Source organism: Anopheles funestus, chromosome 3RL (genome assembly GCF_943734845.2).
Source record: "Anopheles funestus chromosome 3RL, idAnoFuneDA-416_04, whole genome shotgun sequence".
Classification (NCBI taxonomy): Eukaryota; Metazoa; Arthropoda; class Insecta; order Diptera; family Culicidae; genus Anopheles; species Anopheles funestus.
Window position 1 is genome coordinate 46162622 of NC_064599.1, and position 20425 is coordinate 46183046.

The following is a 20425-nucleotide window of genomic DNA, read 5'->3' on the forward strand; positions in this document are numbered from 1 at the left end:
GTCATCATCATAATCACCGTATCTTTTCCATATTGTTCATATTTGACACACGCTTCATTGCTTGTTTTAGCGATTTGTAAACGGAAGTGTATTATTTTGCTGTTCAAAATTGCTTTTAATTTTAATTGTTTCATTGTTGTACGATGTGAAAAAGTATTTGGAAGAGTGTGAAATTCTTTTAGTTCTGCCCATTTGTTTATTCATTTAATGATACTTATCTATTTTAACGACTGCTGTAGGGTTTTCTTAAACATAATGATGTTTTATTTCGAAATATTTGTTCAAACAGTGGGTAAAAGGTCACAATTTCGTCCCGCAATATATCCAACGGTTAGTCGATGTCGCTATGGTAACTGCTGTGCGTACAGTTGTTTACTTCAATATTGATTCCATCTTTTGTTATTATGGTGATAGGATTTCTTTTTAAAACATTACACCTACCTACTTGAATGACGATTCTCACAAGTAATTCACATACGTGTTAAATTTGATGCCAATTAGGAAGAATTGTTTATTTTGCGTGCAACTGTTCAAAGAAAATCAAAAATCGGAAATGTGTATAAAATCATAATATAAAGCTTTAGGTACGAATCCGTAACTTCAGACCGATTGCGTGGTGGCGTTTAAAAATAGTGGTGCGTTGACTCATTTTCGCTGGCAGATTTGTTTGCTGCGTTTTTGGAGTCCTACTTGTACTTGAAGCTACCGAAAAGTGTTTTCAAAGCGTGAACGAATGAGATGTCGATGGAACCGAAAAGAGTATCAACGAACCTTGCCACCATGTATGGCAGGTAAGTCACAAGTTAGTTATTCGGGAAGGTTGCGATGGTGGCTGGAAGAATATTTGTTGATTTGAGGTCATAGCGTGCATAAGCTGCTTTCAGATTTATTTTTTTTTTGCAAAGCCCTCCGAGTTAACGACGTGCACAACGTGTATAAATCAGTATGACGAAAGGAGCACAAACACAGCCCAAATCGAAAGGGCAATGCTCTATATATCGAACATGCTAATGCTGTACACGTTTCAATCCAAGGTCCTTGAAATGCCTTTATGTTATCTAGTAGGATAGTCACGTTCTTGCTGCACATTTTTCGCGCAGTTAGGTGCCAGCAGCGATGAAGAGTAGATGGAGGGCAGCAAATATCAGCGAAAGATGCGAAAAGGTCTGTGTAAACTGTTTGTACTATACTAGATTTGTTTTTTTTTTGCTGTTTTTTTTTTGGTCATTTCATTGGATACGATCGCTAACATATGCCAGACTTGCCACAGGTCATGAACGGATGAAGATTTGCTTCTGCACAGATCTCGACAAGTCAGTGCTCATAAGTAACTTCGAAAAACGGGGCTGGGTGCAAGTGACCGCGGATGACGACTGGAACTTCTATTGGGCCGGCACGGGCACTTGTCGAAACATATTTAGCGTTGACAGTGGATACCGGATGCACGATAACCAGCTAATTAACCACTTCCCGAACCATTATGAGCTGTCGCGAAAAGATTTGCTAGTGAAGAATATCAAGCGCTACCGCAAGGATCTCGAACGAGACGGAAATCCATTGGCGGAAAAAACGGAAGCAAACATTCCTGGAGGTTCAAAATATCTTTACCTAGATTTCATACCGATCACTTTCGTCTTGCCAGCTGATTATAACATGTTCGTGGAGGAGTACCGCAAAAATCCGCAAAGCACCTGGATTATGAAACCTTGCGGCAAGTCCCAAGGAGCAGGCATTTTCCTAATCAATAAACTATCCAAACTGAAACGCTGGTCAAGGGAAGCGAAAACATCATTTCATCCCCAAATCGGTAAAGAAAGCTATGTCATTTCAAGGTACGGAAATCGCCAAGAATCGCGTTGTGCAAGTATTCTAATCAGCTCACTTTGATGCACAGGTACATCGAGAATCCGCTGCTGATAGGTGGCAAAAAATTTGACCTACGCCTCTACGTTCTGGTAACATCGTTTCGTCCACTGAAAGCGTACCTGTTTCGTTTGGGGTTCTGTCGCTTTTGCACTGTAAAATATGATACAAGCGTTACGGAGCTGGACAACATGTACGTTCATCTTACAAATGTTAGTGTGCAGAAGCATGGAGTAAGTATTATTGAAACAGTAGATACACTACGCAAGGCTTAGATTTAATTTTGGGTGAACAATTCGGATAATTTCAGGGTGAATATAATAATCATCATGGCGGTAAGTGGAGTGTGCAAAATCTACGTCTCTATCTCGAGGGCACGCGTGGGAAGGAAGTAACGGATAAGTTATTTGGGTCCATCACTTGGCTTATAGTACACTCGTTAAAGGCAGTTTCAAGTGTTATGGCCAGTGATAGGCACTGCTTCGAATGCTACGGTTACGATATCATTATTGATAATACATTGAAACCGTGGCTGGTCGAGGTGAATGCTTCGCCGTCACTAACTTCGACTACGGCCAACGATCGAATACTCAAGTACAAGCTGATAGACAACATTCTCAACATTGTGCTACCGCCCGATGGAGTACCAGAGTAAGTAAATCATTCTTAACTTAATGCTTAATGGAATAACTCAACCCAACCTAACTTAATTTACATAGTGTGCGTTGGAATAAAATTCCTACCCCGGATATGTTAGGAAACTTTGATTTGCTGATAGATGAAGAAATTGCAGCACAGGACGATAATATACAAAATAGCAGCAATGGTAAACATCGCTCTAACAATAATAGATGGAAATAACAATTGTGTTAACATAGCCAGTGTGAATGTATGATTCTAATAGTTCAGTAATAATGAGCGAAACAAACGAGATTTCAAGAATGAAATATTCTTTTTAGTTGATGACATATCTTAACGATGCGTTGCAAAAAGAAATTCAAAACCAAAAAACACGGTACTATTTATATTTCTTGTTTGTTTATTTCTTCTATTGCTTGGGCTTTGTGTTAAATGTTTTCTGTTGTACGAATGTGTTTTAGTTGTAACATGCACAGTTTTTAATATATCTCCGAGGTTCTTTTTGTGTATGTTGCAGCACAATCGATCACTCTTTTTTAATTTAATATTCTCTCCTAATAGTTCATGCTGGTACCGTTGCAATTATATAATTGGTTTACTAGTTTCGATTTAATGTTGACTTTTGTTTCCTTGTGTGCGTCCGTAAATATTCCTACCCTTTTCTTTTATTCCCAATTGTTTTATCCATGTTTCGCCATTACGTAACGGTTGCATTTCTAGCCTTGGCCCAATTAAAATATTCCTTTTAAGATTGTTTTTCCTCAATTGTGCGAGCTTTTCGTTTCATAATAGTTGTTGTAGTAAATGTAGTAATTGTTTTCTACAATTTGCTACCCCAAATCTCACAGGGATCTCATGTTGACCAAGCAGTTTAGTAAATCTATAGTTAAAAGAAGTTTTAACAAACGAAATAAAACTATTATGTTTGGAAGGTTTTGTTTTTAAATAATCAAATCAGATTTTGATTGTATGATTAGTAACCGAACAAAACGTCAACTACTAACGTATTACACACGTGCCTGTACTAAGTCATGATAGTTACACACGTATGTACAAAGAGATTGTCGTGTAGTGTAAACTTGATCGGTTCACTGTACTGATGTTTAAATTCTAACCAATGGCAGCATGTGACTAAACTGAATACGTGAAATAAAAGGGAAAGTGATAACTGAACGCAAATGAACGAAAAGAATAAAGCCAACAAGACACAATTTTTTTTTTGTCAAACGAAATTTAAGATAACACGTGTACAAACCCAAATGGGTAACATATAATATGGGTCGTTCTACTCAATAAAATCATGAAATAAACGATTTACAGATGATTTCGAATTGTTGGGCCAGATTTGCAATTTTGCTCACTGTAAACTATAATCAAAAGAATTGTAGAACACCTATAAAAAATAATAAATTTAAATTATTCTCATAATTTACTTTCACTCGGTAAATTGCTATTGCTAATTAATTTCATTAATTTTATCATTTGGAACATGTGTGTAGTTTTGGGTTGTTTTTAACTGTAGGTCATTTCCTCCTGCTGGAATTGTCCAAATTTATTCTAGGTAGTTTTGTGGTACCTGATTGAATTCAGTGTTGTGGTGAATTCCGCATCGCCACAATGATCCTACATTGATTTTATTTTTTCTATGGGAAATCGTGTTTGTTTGGAAGTTTTATTTAATCAATAAGACCCTTGCGTTTAGTTTGTGTTCTTTCTTTCATTAATTTTAAACTTAATGCGCTGCGTTTCATTCTTTTTGAGATACATTCTTCATTCAAGTTGTCAATTGATTTCAATTGCTACTATTTTAGTTTTGCTGTTTTCCTAATGTTTAATTATTTTGTATGTGTTCTTCGTTGTTAACTACCTATATACATAAGAATCTTTTGGTTATCCTAAAAGTTTTAAACTAATCTAAGCATATTAAGTTACAATGCATAGGCTATATGTATATATATATATTTATGTATAAATATATGCACAATATAATCTTTATTTTCTATATATCTTTAGATATATATGTTATAAATAGAGATATATAAAATATAAAGATATACAAATACATATTTAATTTCCAGTCATTAAGAGACCTATGCAGGCTCACTAGCTTTCGTTAACGCTGCTGATAAACGTTTATGCTTGTATTTTTTGAATTTCTATACCAGCCAATACGCTAATAAGGACATTTAAATGGGAACATAAAGGTGTTTATTCGTCTTTTCAGCTCGTAATTTTGTTTATTATTTTATATAAAATTAACGTAGGGTATAGACAGTGTTATTTACAGTGTATAATACTAATACATTAAAATCAAAACTTAAAACACAGAAAACTCGCGCTAAACAATTATAAAGTTTTGACCAAAAACATTAATTTTATATTTTTATTACATTGTTTGACTATTACCTCCTTATCAACAATTTTGCAACATTTTGCGCCCTTTTTTTAGATATAGAAAGCGGTGTGTTACGCAGCTTACTATTACTTACTTTAGTGTTTTAATTTAAAGTTTTGCAGTTTGAAGTAGATAATTTGTAGCTTCTATGTTCCTATCGTTAGTGTATCAAGCTATTCGTTCACTGATAACAACTCTTCTGGCACACTAGTGCCAGTTGCAGCTGGTTGAAAAAATTCTTTGTATTGTAAAAACAATGGTCGGTATGTTAAGCGCGTTCACTCACGACGTATTTATACACATAAACAATATTTCTGATACGCTTGCTACCATAATTCTATTAAAAAGATAAAAAAAAATTTTCTTCTTTTTGATAATCTTGTCAAATTCTCCAAGTTTGTAGAAATGTGTAAATAATATTAAACTGAACGAACTATTTCATTGTTTGTCTGTTATACACAGTAAACTCAAAATTACATGAAATGCCCGATATTGCAAATGTGGTTCTAGCCGCAATTTGTCATTCAGTTGTTTTGTTCATGCAACGAGTTAGTTAACCGCATGATCATCTTATCGTGTTGGTACTTATTTTTGTAAACGCGATACAGTTGTAATCGTAACTCATTTTTTCTTCTATGTTTATTTAGCATAACCTCGTTTTGAAATGTAATCTGGTCTAATTTATACACTGTTTCAAAGTCACAGTACGCTCATTAAAGGTTTTTTTTAAGTTACATTTAGTTTTTCCTAGCATTTTTCAAGGCATCATGAGATGCATCGGTATGTCATCTTCTCTAAGGCTGGTAAAAAGTTAAAAACAATAAACTTCATTATGCTTATATTTCGTTTAATTGTATAGAAACCAAATTCAATAAAACCTAATAAATTGGTTATACGCTAATATAATTCGTGTAATGCTAAAACGTCCAAATGACCAAATATTTTACACAATGTGTTTGCTCTTCGCTTTTGTAATGTAGCAGGTTTGTCGAATGAATAAATATAAGAATGCTAAGGGCAGGCTTTTTCCCCCTTTGTCATATAAATCAAAAATGTTTGTGAACTTTGCTGGCGATGAAACTAATGGCTGATATCAGCTCAATGATTGCTCAATGATTGAGTAACAAACAGAAGCAGAGTACGTAGTTTAAATAAATAATTTTCCTTAAAGTTCCCTTTCGTCAATGACTAGAACCAAGCAATTTGTTAAACATTGTGTCACATTTGTCACAATTACTTTAAACTATCTACTGGACCTATTCCTATTTAAGTTCTATCATCTGTTAATTCTGCGCAAACATACATTAACTGCTCACAATGAGATAAGTAAGTACTGATTATCCACCAAACTAACGAACACATAGTACAATTCGGACGAAATGTTACATTCCGTGATCTATTGAATGTTTCATCAGTATAGTTTGCTATTTTGTACATATTACACTATTTATATAGCCCATTGTGAACTAACAACCTTCTTCGTTGGTGTCAAACGTATGCAAAAAATTAGAAACATTGTTCTATTGACGTAGTTGCATATTACATTGTTAAATTACTTCCACGACGCTACCTCAATTCAGGCCGATGCAAATTGCTGTTTTACTCATAACGCTCTGCATCGCTGGAGATTCTATAATTTACAACTTTGAGAATATTTTTATTGCGGGATTCTACCATAAACCTGTTTTTTTATTTATTGCATCAAATGTGTGTGTGTATTTCTTTTTTTTTTGTATGAAGGCGGAGTTGGAGAGGAATGCTTTTTAGAATATATGTAGGTCAATGTCGCAGGAATCTTTAACACTTGAACGGTAAAATTTCAAAACCTGATATTTCGATATTGTTTCAGGTATGCGATTTTGATCAGAGTTAATTTGAGATTGTACTTTTAATGAACTGTTATTAATTACCAAATGTTGTGTTGCAGTATAAATACTGCATACCTTCATTATACGCAATAGATTATTGAATCATGTGCATATGATTCTATCATGTACAAAAATCGTGCTAACTCACTCCATGTTTAACCTTTAATTATTATTCTTTTCGTTGTATGGATACGTGTTTCTCGATAATATAGTAAATTAATTTTGGAATAGTTTTGGTTTGCGTTCGAATAACAGGTTTGTTTTGTGAAAGTTTTATCCTCGTGCTTATCCTCGTTCACTACGCTTCGCATAACGCCTGGTTGGGGCTACTGAATTATCGTCCAAATCACTAATCGAATCGAAAAATGGGAGCATTTGCAGTAGTGATCGTTTTTTGTGTGATTTCGTTGTTGAGGCCGTTGGCGTTGATTGAACAGAGATGGTCGCTCGTTGTTTCCTAGAAGATGATCCGTCTTCAGCTTCAGTTGTAAGTCCTTCCTTGTCAGGATTATGTTGTAAATGGTTCGTTTTTGCCGATGCCGCAGGCAGAATGTTTTCGTTGCCCGATGGTTCATCTGCTTTAGTGGAATGTACAGATCTGCTGGTTGATTCTGGAACTGTAATTGATAGGACAGCGTGCTGTGAATCGGCTGGTTCTCCACTAACACCAGCATTGACCTTAGACGAACCGATAGCGAAGGTCCGCAAAATTGCTGTTTCATCTGATGCTTGATTAAAATGTTGTTTACTACTAATTGTGCTCCTTGCAAATGTGGCCGTTTTAGTTGATGCCTCTCCTGCCATTGCTGCTTCGGTTGGCATTGGTGTGTTGCTTCGGTCAGGGCGGTTAGTCGTTTTTGATAAACTATTGATCGCCGCTGTCCTGTGAGGCAGATGATGATGCTGCTGTTGTTGGTGCACCAACATCTTTGGGGTCGTTGTTTGCGATGGTTTATGATTGGGAGAGCTAGAGTTGAGCCTATTGTTCGTATTAAGCTCTTCCACCATTCGTAGTGCACCACGATTGTCAGCAATAATGCAGTTATCGTCGTAACGACAGGTGATTTTGCCGTTCTGCATTTGCAATACCCGATCGAGGTTCCCAGGATGTAAGATTACATTGTTGTCGCATTCAGCAGCGCCACCATCAACAATTTCCCGCATTGTAGCACGTATTGAAGAACGAAGGATTGATGATTGAGTTGGGATGTTTGATATTGTTTAGATTTGTTTAAAAGCGAAACGATGTTAAGTTTAACAAGTGCATGTAGCGCATGATGCAGTTAATTTCGTATTGATTTTAAATGTGTGCATCGGTTGAGTTTAATGTTCGTATGAAATTCGGGTGCAGTAATTCATTAATATTTAATGAAGTTGTTTTTAGAACAGGTGTAAACATTGATGCAATTCGGTCGATGAAAGTACCAAAGCAAGTGCAGCAAGTGCACGCGCATCCGTTTTGAAATGAAGACGTTAACGTTGTAAGGTTGGCAAGTGGTTTGATAAAAGTTTCCAGATCGTCGTTCACATGTATGTTCGTGTATTGTGTTGGGCATAAGTTTAGTGGTCATGTTGATAGTATTGATCACCGATGTGCGTGCATGTGTCGATTGTGTAGACAAAACCCAGAAATGTGAAACACGCGCGACGATGTAGCGTTTGAAAAGGGAAAAAATAAGATAAAAAATTAAGACACAATTAAATGAAGTTACATTGGTATTATGTTCACGCTCATAACTACTTATTATCCTACAAAATTGTTTATATAAAAAACATATTTGCTAGTACAAACTTTGATTTTGCAATATTTAAGAACTTTTTTTTGCAACACATCATACATAGCAACTTTTCTGTCTTTTCTTTTGTCAAAGTAATTTGTTTGGAATTAAATTTGCGTTAAACGAATGCCATATTTGTTTCTTTCATTTGATCAGTTGCATGCATTTTGATATATATTATGTCGTATTTCCTATTATAAAGAGTCGTAATTTAAAAATGTTTATGGCTTTTTCATTTGAAAACTGAGTTCTTGAATATTCTATTACTTTCATATTTTATAAATTGCGCTAAACGTATATATAGTGTTATAACTATATAATTATACATTTCATTGCATCGAATGGAGTGAACAATCATTAAGTAAGCGTGCAAAAAAAATAATACATGCTCTTTTTCATTTCTACTTAAACGCAAAATTTAATCACTATCAGCTTATGGCATCTAACGGAATTCAACTACGAAAACATCAAACAAATGGTGCGTTAGGTAATACTGAAACGAAGAAAAAAAGAAGAAAAAAACGAAAACTATAAATAAAACAATAGTTGCAAATTACCCGAAACACACAATTATGCTTAGCTATAAAACTAAGAAGGAATAAATTTTGTGTTTTATTTTCTGTACTGATTTGCAAGCTACAAAATACATGTTTGTCTCAAGAAACATGTGTAGTATATTTGCAGAATGTAAACTGAATTCATCAACAGTGCTAATGATAGAATTGTTCAAACAATGACGTGATATGTTGTATTTTTACGATGTTTAGATAATTTATGTTTTATATTACGAATGAACTAATTGCTATGTATGCTAATTTTTTTCAAACGACCTACTACTGCATCCATATCTTGTAGGAAGTCATATCGTATAACATGAAGTTGGATTAAATAACATATGCACTCGGGCAAGAATACAGGTGGCAAATGTAACAGGTTATAGATGTATTGAGTAAAAGTTCTATTGTACATGTAAAAACTAAATCACCTCAAACGGATTGCATTAAGTGAATGTAACATAGTAAAAAGTGCCCACAACAGTAAGAAAATCGCAGTGGAATAGAAAAAACTTTTTGTAGGAAAGTAATGTGGTTTCACAATTACAAAATTACTATACGTGATTGGTGCAGGATGTTTTTGTTTAACTTAACTTAATCAAACCATATTTGTTAATAAAATTAATTGAGGTTTAATATAAACATAAAATAATGAGTTTACCAAACTTATGTAAACATGAGCTCATTTAGCAACAGGTAACCACAACGTACACAGGGAAATCCTATATACTATATGGTAACTGAAACTTGTTAACGATGTTAATGTTTAGGTACGTTGCTTTGTAGTTGCATTGAACATAAACTGTTTTGCAGAGTTTTGCGAGTATGAATACAGATTAAAAATTTTTGTATTAAGTTTAAAGACTATACATTAGCACAAGTTCTTACGATTGGGTTTACAAATCCATACATGAGCATATTTGCAGAGTAATGCGGAGGGGTTAATGAAGTGCGGGTAATGTTCTACTGCATGATCGGCATTATGCGAATACATGTTCGATATGTGACTGAAAAGACATAACTTGCAAACTCTTGTATAATTATTTGAAAGAGCAATTAAAAATCTTATTGTCCTCCGCTTGCTTGATAAAGAAAGGAGTTTAGTAATTTAGAAAAAAAAATCCAATAATAATTGTAACGTTAATATTTTGCCACGTTGCCAAAATATTCGTTTCTAATTACTCATTATTTTGAAACAAGCACAAATTCATAAAGGGCTTGCAAGCTATTGTTTCGATTCATCTGAGTTTGTGTATTCCTATATTTGGTTACATCTGATGATGTTTTGCTCTAATAGTATATAGTAAATGCACATTGACTGCGTAAAAACGTTATTAAAAAAAAGGATCAAAAATATAGTTTAGCCAAAACAAAAATACTGTTGGCAACCAAAGACAGCAATAATTAACAGTAGGTACAGTAAAAGAAAATAAATTAAACACAACGTTCGACAAAAAATTAACACAAATTCAAACAAATATCATCGACAAAAGAAACAACCGAAATCATACGATTAACTCGAATGTTAGTGTATTTAAAGAGTGATTTTTTACCGATGCACACAACACGCGGAATTGCTCACCAGTAGGGCACAGTAGGGGACCTGGAATGTAATTTGTTCGCAGGTTACAGGGTTAAATTAGTTAAGTCATGTAGTTTATTATGATTGTAATGTTAATATCGACTAAAGAGCTGTGAAAGATAGCAATACTAGTTACAGGAAAGTACACAAATATATTTGAAAATGGTATTTAATAAAATAAGAAACGGAAATAGTGTAAACGTTTGTCAAATAATTATTATTACTACTGTTATTAGTTCAAAACATATGGAGTCAAGCGTAGAGTTAGCATTTAATGTTATGTATGTTTTTCCAAAACTCAAAATTGAATAAGCATTGCACTTAGTAGTAGCAGACGTATTACAGTTAAACCAATGCAGTTAATCATTTCGAAGTAATTCATTGCCACCCGTGCAGAATTTGTCTTCGGCAATTGCTATATAACTTAACCACTTCAGCAGCAGTTGCTGTCAATGGTCACAAAATATTTCCACTATGTCCATTTCCGAAATCATACAGAGTAAACTTAGAAACTCAATTTTTACACATTTAGTACGTCTAATTTTGATACTTCTCGTGTGGTTCGCCAGAATGACGCTATTTGTATCTTTCTATTCTCTGGTAACTGGCTCAAAACACCGTTATGCTAAACTATTCCAATTAGGTAAATAACAGATGATATGGAATACCTTTCCATTTCTCAGTTTTTTTCGTTTCCGTTCTTTTTTATTCTCAGTATGTATGTATATCTGTGCTAAAAGTTGCAACATCCAAATTCGTTGCAATGCAACTGTTGGGAACGAAACAATAAATGCAAGCAACACTTTAATCCATAAGATCCGTACATATTTATTATAGGCCAAAACTATTTGGCTAAAATATTGTGTTATTTTATATAAAATATGTTTTATGGATCTTGGTAAGCCCTCGTATAATATGCTATATAGAAGCTGTGAACTAGAATATAATCGTATTTCGTATGTACGAAGTATTTTGTACGATCGAAAAAGTATTATCGAACAACGTCCAACAGATGTACAAGCAATACACATGATATAATGTCATAAGAAGTACTAGATTTTCATGCAAGAAAGAAAAAAAACACAAATGGAAATTAAGCATGATTTCAATTCAATTCGATTAGCATGTTTAAATATTTAAAATAGTAGTTTAGAATTACTAAAAAGGACCTCGACGTAGATAGCATTATAAGGCATACAGTATCGTATTTTTTTAATTTTGTCTTAGTAACATTTCCGAAAACATCTGCAAGTTCGATGACAATGCGATTCTAGTATTGTTATGCGAAACGGCAAGCATCAGATATATTAGCAAACATTCGAATGTTGCCCATTCATAAGTAGGGTTAAGCCATCTTAATAGTTAAATACGAGAATGTTGACTCCACAACAAATACAGTAAAATGTAATATTTTGTTCTAATAGGTACACATTTACGATTGATTTAGACCTTATTAAAAAAAACTTTTGTTGAACCTAGACTTGAACTTTTCTAACTGTATAAAGCAACTCAAAATAATAAGAAGTTCTAATTGCTGTGGTTTCTGCGGTGCTACCAATGTGTAAAATGTTTGAGAATAGAAACGGACACTTACCTTACAGGAACAGGTGGTACATTCTCTGGACGGATATTTAAATGGTCCAGGCGGGTACACGTGATTCCCGTACAAGCATGTTGTTCCGACACCGACATCTTCAGCGCTACTGCTGGCGATTAATTTCGTTAGGTTCTCAAACCCACACCTGTCATCTGGACATCGGGGACAACAATCTGCCGGTCCGGCCGGCATCGGATTATCACATGTGAGTGGAGGACAATCAAGTTTCCAACAGTCAAATTCGCCATACTGAAACATTAGCAAACACGAAGACATTGAACATTTGCGAGTATGTGTCAGGGATGGTTTCTTTATACGTACCAAACATTCACATGTTTGACATTGATATATCCACTGTTCGCCACTGCGAAACGTGACATGCTTCAGCTCCTGGTGCTGGCAAGATTGTTTTGGATCGCATTGTGGGCAACATAGTTCACTGACGACCCCTGGGCGCCATGTAGAACAGTTGCACGGCGGCTCCACACAGCTGATCACACCTTTTGAGCAGGTACAGATTTTGCATGGCGCGTTACTGGGTGATACCTTGTCACCATCTCGCAGTTCACGATCTTCGAACATACAACTTAATCTACAATCCGGATCGCTTTCGACCGGACATTCGCATTTGAAATGGCCCGGTGTGTTAACGCATCGAGCCGTCGGATGACAGCTATGCGTATTGAGGTAACACTCATCTATATCTACACATTCTTTGCCTTTGGTTTCGAATCCAGCCTTGCACTTGCAGAAGTACCTGAAATAGCACATAAGATACGATAGGTTTAATATTTACGTCGAATGTGATGGTTTTGTATGGCGAAGAGACAGTATTGCAAAACGAGACATATGTTAAGCTAATCCGTTAAAAATATTCTGTTTGATTCGCATGTAACCATGTCAGAGTGTTACATGCTTTCCAGGAGGAACAACACGAAATACATGTAACTGCAATCAAAATCGGTAGGAACATTATATTTTCCCGGTAAGACATATTTGGCAAATGTAACATGCAGTTACACGCAGGCAGCCCGGTAGTGTATGTGATAAACGTCGCCGGTCCACGCGGCAGGACCGGGAATCAAATCCCATCCGGACCGTGCCCCCGTACCAAGGACTGACTATCCAGCTACGTGGTAAAATAAGTCTCGTAAGCCAGAAACGGCCGGCATGACCTCAGAGGTCGTTATGCCAAGAAGAAGAAGAAGAAGAAGAAGAAGAACACGTAGTTTTAAAGTAAAATTTGTTCAAATTGTAGTAGTGTGTTTTGAAGGTTTTTTTTTTTCAATACGTACCAGCCCGGCATGTTCACACAATCCGTCGTGTCCTTACATCGATGCAAACCTGTTGCACACTCGTCCAGGTCTTTTTCGCACGACTCACCAATGTATCCCGTGCGACATGTACAGACATTAGGTGAACGGCATTCGCCACCATTCAAGCAAGTTTGATTGCACACGGCTAAAATGACAAAAACGATTAATATAATTTCAATTTTCATACCAGCAACTATCAAGCACAGAACCGTTGGCACATTGACTTACGTTTGCAATCGCGTCCGTTGCCTGTATAGCCTTCCTTACATTGGCAATGGTAAGAACCTAATGTGTTAATGCAATCTGCATTCTCGTGGCAATTGTGCTCCCCAGATTTACATTCGTCCATCTCCACGCAGTTAAACTTGTCTTGTCTTCGGTAGCCAGGTAAACATTCGCAAATGTACGAACCAAACGTGTTCACACACCGCGTGTTCAGATGACAGTGGTTACCATTGAGACCACCCTGCTGAGTGCACTCATCCACATCTGGTAAGTGTTGGCAATACCAAAGAAAATATATTGAAGACAAAACAAAATCAGTCGTGACAAAAGTTTCCGTATTTTGAAAATGGTATTAATCACTCATATGTCATATCCATCCAAACCCGATCCCTATCGTTAGTGCATTATGTTGATTCTTTAACTATGCTTGTTGTTTTTTTAGTGTGACGAACAGTGCCGTAAGACGGAATGGCAAATTGTTAATCAACGGTGCACAGTTCAACCATTCATAATGGATTATCTAAACCGTAACAGCAACTAGTAAATTATTAGTAAAGCTATCTTGTGATGTGTCGTATGTCCATTTCTGTAAGTTACTTTGCTGTTTGTTAAGATCATCTTTGCATGTATTACTGCTAAATGGAAATGGGCTGTATTATTTGTTAGAATGTGAAACTTTATCTTTATCGCCTTCGCTCATGTGCTCATGTTAAAATATCATGTGAATGAAAAAAAACGTAATTAGATCATTTATATTAGAACATAAAATCAAACAAAAGACACAATATTTCACCTTCGGTTGCTTGCAACTGTAATGCTTGTTCGTGCTTCTTTTTCTTTGAATGTTTGTTTCTGTGAGTAGAATTCTTGTGATGCTGCCTCCTATTACCACCGCCGCCGCCACCACCACCGCCATGCGGTCGCTTGTGTGGCCGTACTTTTCGCCTATGTGGAGTATCTAAATTATTGAATTTATTTATTGAATTTTCTTATGACGATATCAAAGTTTTGGGGAAATGAAATAAACTGTTGTCGGTTATCAGCAGCTTGTTTGCAGATCGTATCGTATTAAATAGTTTTTTAATGGTATTGGTCAGGTAAAACCGTCAAACTATTTTTATTAGTTATCTCCGCAATGATGTATTAAACTGTTTAAAATCACCTACATCATCTATAAACCCAGATCCAACCAATTGTAATGTTGCTAGTGATCATACCAATTGTAAGGTATGGTCAATTCTGTTCACGTCTTGAAATTAATTGGCTTATCGAGTAACATATAAGCCGCTTCATTAAACATAAACATGTGCCAACTAACACAAACCACCAAAATTTTTACTGACGAATAGAGATCTTCATTTTTGAAACTGAGACAGAAAACACGATATTTCCGATTCATTGGCTACATTTCAAATGTTTCTATTTTGTGTTAGTAATTGAAATGGTGATAATGTGTTGATGAATGGTGTTGATTTGTACGGTAATACTTTGGGCTGCAGCCAATTCATGATCCGCTTGAACGTCAAGGGCAACATTTCATAAATTAGCTTATTAACGGACACAGCTGTGTTTTTTGTTCGCAGTACTAACAAAATTTCTTGTTAAACATCATACGATTTAGATTCTCGCTGTGGCCCAATGTAAGTTACATAGGTGGTGCAATTATATATGACATAGCTAACGTTATTTGCAAAGCTGCAATTGCGGTTGATTGATGTACGGTATGCGAATTATGTGATGTTAAACGTAGAAAACTCCAGTAATGTTTTTGAGTCTAAGTATAGATTCAATGGCAGTATAGATATAGCAATGGCAGAACAATTTTAATTTGCGCATGCTTTGCATATTATTCAAACATTATAGTTTAAAACCTGAATAACACATTTTAGTTGCAAAATAGCACGGATTTAATTTAAATAAACTGCAAAGATTTTATAGCACTATGTGAATAAAAGTGATGAATTATATAAAAAAAAAACAAACAAAAAATAAATATAAAAGACAAGACACTTTAAAACAAAAATAAAAATCTACATTTGCATGTTTCATTTCAAAAGAAAACCTCACAACTGCGTCACGAATTCGAGAAAATCTTATTCTGTCATCGAACTACTAATGACTTCTTCGTTGACTAATTTGACTAATGCTTCTTGCATTTATATTGCACAGCAAAAATAGAAGATAAATATCTATCCATTACCGAAAGTATTAAATATTTTCCCTGTTGCGTTTGCATGAATGGATATGAGACGATTGTTAGGTGCTTAAACCACTACTTACCGAAACATTGATACCCATCTCCGTGGAAGCCCGAACGACAGGTACACGTGTACTTGGTGTTAAGGTTAAGACACGTAGCGTTATTATGACATGCATGGCCCTTTGAACAGTAATCCACACCTGGCATGTGTGTTAAAGCGCGTTGCGGATAAAGTAAAGAGTTTTATGGAAAGTATTAAATTTTCCAAGTGTCATTAGTAAAGCATCGTTAAGTAGCAATTAGTTATATTTTTGAATATTAGTTCCAGATTCCAAGCAGTAGATTATTCACAGCCATCGTCCAACGCATAGAAAGAGAAATTGTTGCAAGATCGGTGGAAAATGTTTTGATTGTTATGTCAGACATGAAAAGAAAAAAAAGTATTACGTTGATTAGTAAATTTTGGTCCCTTAAATATTTCTGTTGTTAACCATAGAAAACGCCCAATGGGAATAAAACCAAAAATCTAGAGGATGTTCAACTACTCTCTTGGTGTAATGGAGTTGTCTTAAATTTCTGCACACAGAGTTGTCCTAAAATGCACAGGTTTTTGAAACATGGTATAAAAATAGATAGATTTTTGGAAGAAAATAAACAACACAATAGTTTCAAAGCTTCTTTCTACACAGTATAAGAGGAAAACAATTGAAAAGCAGTATTAGATACAACTAAACCAAGTACAGCTGTGTTTCCTGTTTAATTGGTGAATGAACGCAATGAACTGATGATTATTTGTTGTGGACGTTAGCATATTAAAGCGTATAGCTAATGCTCTTTGGAACTTTATCGTTGCTCACGTTCGATGAAATATATGCATATGGATGAGAAGCGCAAAATCGACGGTTTGAATGAAAAAGTATTAAAGTATGTATGGTGCTGATATGATAGGATGTGTTTCTTCCAGCTTCAGTTGTATGCGGTTATTATAAGTCTTAATAATGGGTATATATAAATTTATATATATATACTTCCAGATGGTTGTAAGGAATTCCATCTACAAGAGATTACACTCGACTAAAGCACAATACGCAAATAACGATTGCATCAGTGGTAATAGTCATCGAAATGCGTCGGACTCTCTTGTGAATTTCCCCAAATGTATATTGTCGCTTTTCTCTATCTCCGTTTCCTTATTTTCTTGTGCCAAGGTGAGGTGCTTATCCTTCCGCTGTGTACGATCATGTTCATCATTGAGGAAATCCATTTGGGCATGTGAACGATCGTTAGTGATGATTAGCATTGAGAGCATTTGATCATCCTTGTTCAAAGGTTGATTTGCATCAGTTACAATCTTGTCGACAGTTTGTTCATGATCAGTTGGCCGAATGCTTTTTTTCTGATCGATGAGATATTCTCTAATAAATTGAGAGTTACTATCAACACCGAAGCCGTCGGCAAGTGTTTTTCCATCAGTGTCATTTTCTGCTAGAGAATTAACATCTCCGTTGGGTTCTGTTTTGCTGGATGAGTTATGAAGACTTGTATGCTCGCCATGTTCATACTGTTGAAAATGGAACAAATTCTGCCCTTGCTCTTCGTGTCGATTAAGATTTCCCTGCTTTTGTTGGTGATGCTGGTGTTGTCGTGGCTGCTGATGATTGTCTCCCAAGAAAATACGATCTTGAGATGGTAGTATTAATGGAAATGATGAAATACCTTGACAAAACTTGCAGCACTCATCCGTCACGGACATTTGTTGCTCCGGCGGACATTTTAGCTCGGGACATTGCAGGAATTCACAGTGCATATTACCATCAACGCACGAACAATTTCTACAACCAAGGATTTGGATTTCGCCATGTTCAAAGTCTTTCTTAGTAATGTAACAGCTTTCTGCAAATAAAACAATAGAAAAAGATTTTTTAAAGTTCGAAACCATCTTTTAAGTTTGTAGTAAATTATACTATGACGAACTTCAATCATACAGCATTGATTGCTTTTTTATTTATTTTTTTTTTGCATATGATTGTAAATATTGCTCAACACAGTGACATATCATGTTAATAAAAAATCTTTTTTGAACAATGTCCACTACGATGCTGAATGAAACTATCTTCGATACATTGTTTGAGTATCAACTGTATGCAACCGGTTTTCTATCCATTGAAGATTATTTCCTTGTTTTTTATCATTGTATGAATTGACTTGAATCTGCCACTACCAGCACACACGTTGTACTAGGTAATGAAGCCATCGCACAAACCAAGAGTTGTGCACAAATCGTTCCGTGATGGGTCCATAAACAATTTATTATAGTTTTAACACAATATCAAGACAAGCCGTAACAATGACATATTTCAACCATAAATTACCAATGCGAGATGATAACCAGTTCCTTCGAGACCAACGGTACACAGATCATATTCAAGAGCAATGTAAGCCTCGGAACGTGGTATTGGTTGTTAATAACAAGCAAATGATATCACTTTTTCCTCTACTCATTTTAACGGGTTACACTTGTTGCAGTTCAGTGCTGTCTGAAATAGTGAAACAACTGAACTTGTTTAAGTTTAGTTGTGTTTACTATTGTGCAATTTTCAAATCAACATTTCATTCTAGCTTGTACAATATGTAACATTATGCAAATAATAGGTTTCAAATTAGGAAATACTTACTCAAACACACAGGACAACATTCGCCCTCTTTTAATACTGGATGTTTACATTTAACTTCTGGACATGGTCTTGGACCACATTTGACTATGCCTTGTTTGCATTCACATCGACTGCACCCAATATCCCAGGCATCACCATCATTTTTAGTTGTACCATTTATTAAGCATGATTTTTTACAATCACATTCCTCAATATATGAAACGCGCTTCTCTGCTTCCACTAGCTGTAACAGATGCACATGAGAATTAGTAGAATATTCATTGCATGACCATACACGACCACAAGCGTTGGGAAGACTTACCCTTTTTGTTAACAGCGACATTGTTTGTTTTAATTCTAATAAAGCATTTTCTAACTCTAAGAACTGTCCACAGGTAGGACATTGTGCGTCCATCAACTCGCATTGAGATAAATAACCATAAGACCCAGTGATAAGACGTAAATCTTTTATTTCTCCCTGGGTGTTGTAGAGACCAATGATAGATTAAAACAGCATAAACATAAAAATAGTATCTGTTATAAGTTCTCGTTCACATTCACTATTGCTTACCTTAAATAAATAATGACTATTTGAGTTCCTTTGTCCGACGAATAATTGCATATTGGAAGCACTAAAATTTCTATCTGGTAAAAAATGTGTCACTCTTTTATACAGTGGATGGCAGTCGATGAATAGTTGCATTTCAGTGCCGCTAACTGTAAGCGACACCTTGTGCTCGATATCGTCCGCTAGTCGATACGGGAACGTTTCCGTTAGAATCTGCGTTGCACCCGCTGCTGTTATGTGTGTGTAATGAAAACGTATTTCGTCACGTCTTCCACTTGATTGTAATTCTAAATACCTTAACATTAATATTAATTATTACAATGTTTCGATTAGGATTAGAGAAAAAGAAGATGAAAAGTACATGGAGAAAAAAACTGGACAAAACAGAAAATCAACTAGGAATAAAAGGATCTGGGATGTCTGTTTGTAGCAAAAGGACATAGAGAAGGAAATCAAAGAGAATTCAATGAAATGCCTATTCCTAAGCAACATGGCTGCAATGTGCAACAAAATGATAATTTTTTTTAAATAGCATGAATTGAAAAATAAAATATTCAAATTCACTGCATGATCTCTGTATTTTACAAATGAAGCAATTTAATTTAAGATTTTAACTACATAAATGATAATAAATCTCATAGTTCGAAAAGATCTAGTCTGCGCAAAATTGCATAAAAAAATTAAAAACATGAAACTTGTTGTTTTCAAAACATCGAACTTTTTGAATTGGCAAAACATTACACTTTGCAAAACTTTGAATACAGAATATTGTTTCACAAGAACACGAATTAGGCGGATGAGTTGACATGGGGGAAAAGAGAGAAAAATGAAAGGAAAGGAAAAAAATGTAACTTTGAACTTTGAAACCTACCTATTAATTCCGTTGGAAAATGATATTATGGTCCCAGAGTTTGATTGCTCTTGCTTTAGGACAACGGAAAAGGTAAATTCTGGTGATTTTTTCATCTGCTCGACTGCCCGGTGAAAAACCGCAGCCGGAAGAACAAGATTTCGATCGAGACCTGTAAATGTAAAATTAATGCAAATGTAAAGATAAAAAACTGTATTAAAAAAATACGCAAAAATGTATTAAAATTCAGATATTATAGGTCTGCAGTAACAGAGTATTGTATGTAGTTATCTAAATATTGTTTTTTGCATTTCAATACATTTCAGATAAAACCAA

At 35.2% G+C, this 20425-nt stretch overlaps 2 protein-coding genes across 24 annotated transcripts in view; one reads left to right on the forward strand and one right to left on the reverse strand.

The window, feature by feature from the left end:
• The first annotated feature begins 95 nt into the window (after nt 1–95).
• LOC125769147 (polyglutamylase complex subunit TTLL1) lies at nt 96–2794 on the forward strand. Of its 4 annotated transcripts, none has more exons than XM_049437674.1 (5): nt 96–1164; nt 1271–1832; nt 1895–2096; nt 2174–2514; nt 2583–2794. In XM_049437674.1, the coding sequence occupies exons 1-5, from the start codon at nt 1128–1130 to the stop codon at nt 2722–2724; spliced, it is 1284 nt and encodes a 427-aa protein (XP_049293631.1). In that variant the 5' UTR covers nt 96–1127; the 3' UTR covers nt 2725–2794. The 4 variants fall into 4 exon arrangements, with proteins under 4 accessions (XP_049293631.1, XP_049293629.1, XP_049293630.1 ...); XM_049437672.1 differs by having other exon boundaries at nt 96–791; nt 1260–1832; XM_049437673.1 differs by having other exon boundaries at nt 96–791.
• A 90-nt stretch (nt 2795–2884) lies between these two features.
• LOC125769137 (protein kinase C-binding protein NELL2-like) overlaps nt 2885–20425 on the reverse strand; it is a 46876-nt gene continuing 29335 nt past the window's right edge. For 9 of the 20 annotated variants that reach the window (XM_049437640.1, XM_049437633.1, XM_049437636.1 and 6 more), the window contains exons 4-15: nt 20111–20261; nt 19243–19534; nt 18994–19149; nt 18693–18915; nt 17734–17910; nt 14611–14775; nt 13821–14081; nt 13572–13737; nt 12598–13033; nt 12274–12525; nt 10680–10700; nt 2885–7839 (exon numbers count right to left, since the gene is read on the reverse strand). In XM_049437640.1, the coding sequence (XP_049293597.1) occupies nt 7051–7839; nt 10680–10700; nt 12274–12525; nt 12598–13033; nt 13572–13737; nt 13821–14081; nt 14611–14775; nt 17734–17910; nt 18693–18915; nt 18994–19149; nt 19243–19534; nt 20111–20261 (3089 nt within the window). In that variant the 3' untranslated portion in view covers nt 2885–7050. Of the gene's footprint in view, nt 9037–10650; nt 10701–12273; nt 12526–12597; nt 13034–13571; nt 13738–13820; nt 14082–14610; nt 14776–16097; nt 16218–17733; nt 17911–18692; nt 18916–18993; nt 19150–19242; nt 19535–20110; nt 20262–20425 lie in introns of those variants that run through there. The other 11 variants (XM_049437641.1, XM_049437644.1, XM_049437643.1 and 8 more) reach the window with 11 other exon arrangements.

Excerpts from the sequence above, each read along its gene's own strand:
- LOC125769147 (XM_049437671.1), top strand. The coding sequence starts at position 1,117 with ATGAAGAGTAGATGGAGGGCAGCAAATATCAGCGAAAGATGCGAAAAG. Across the intron at positions 1,833-1,894 it reads GAAAGCTATGTCATTTCAAG|GTACATCGAGAATCCGCTGC; the intron begins GTACGGAAATCG and ends TTTGATGCACAG. Across the intron at positions 2,097-2,173 it reads TTAGTGTGCAGAAGCATGGA|GGTGAATATAATAATCATCA; the intron begins GTAAGTATTATT and ends GGATAATTTCAG.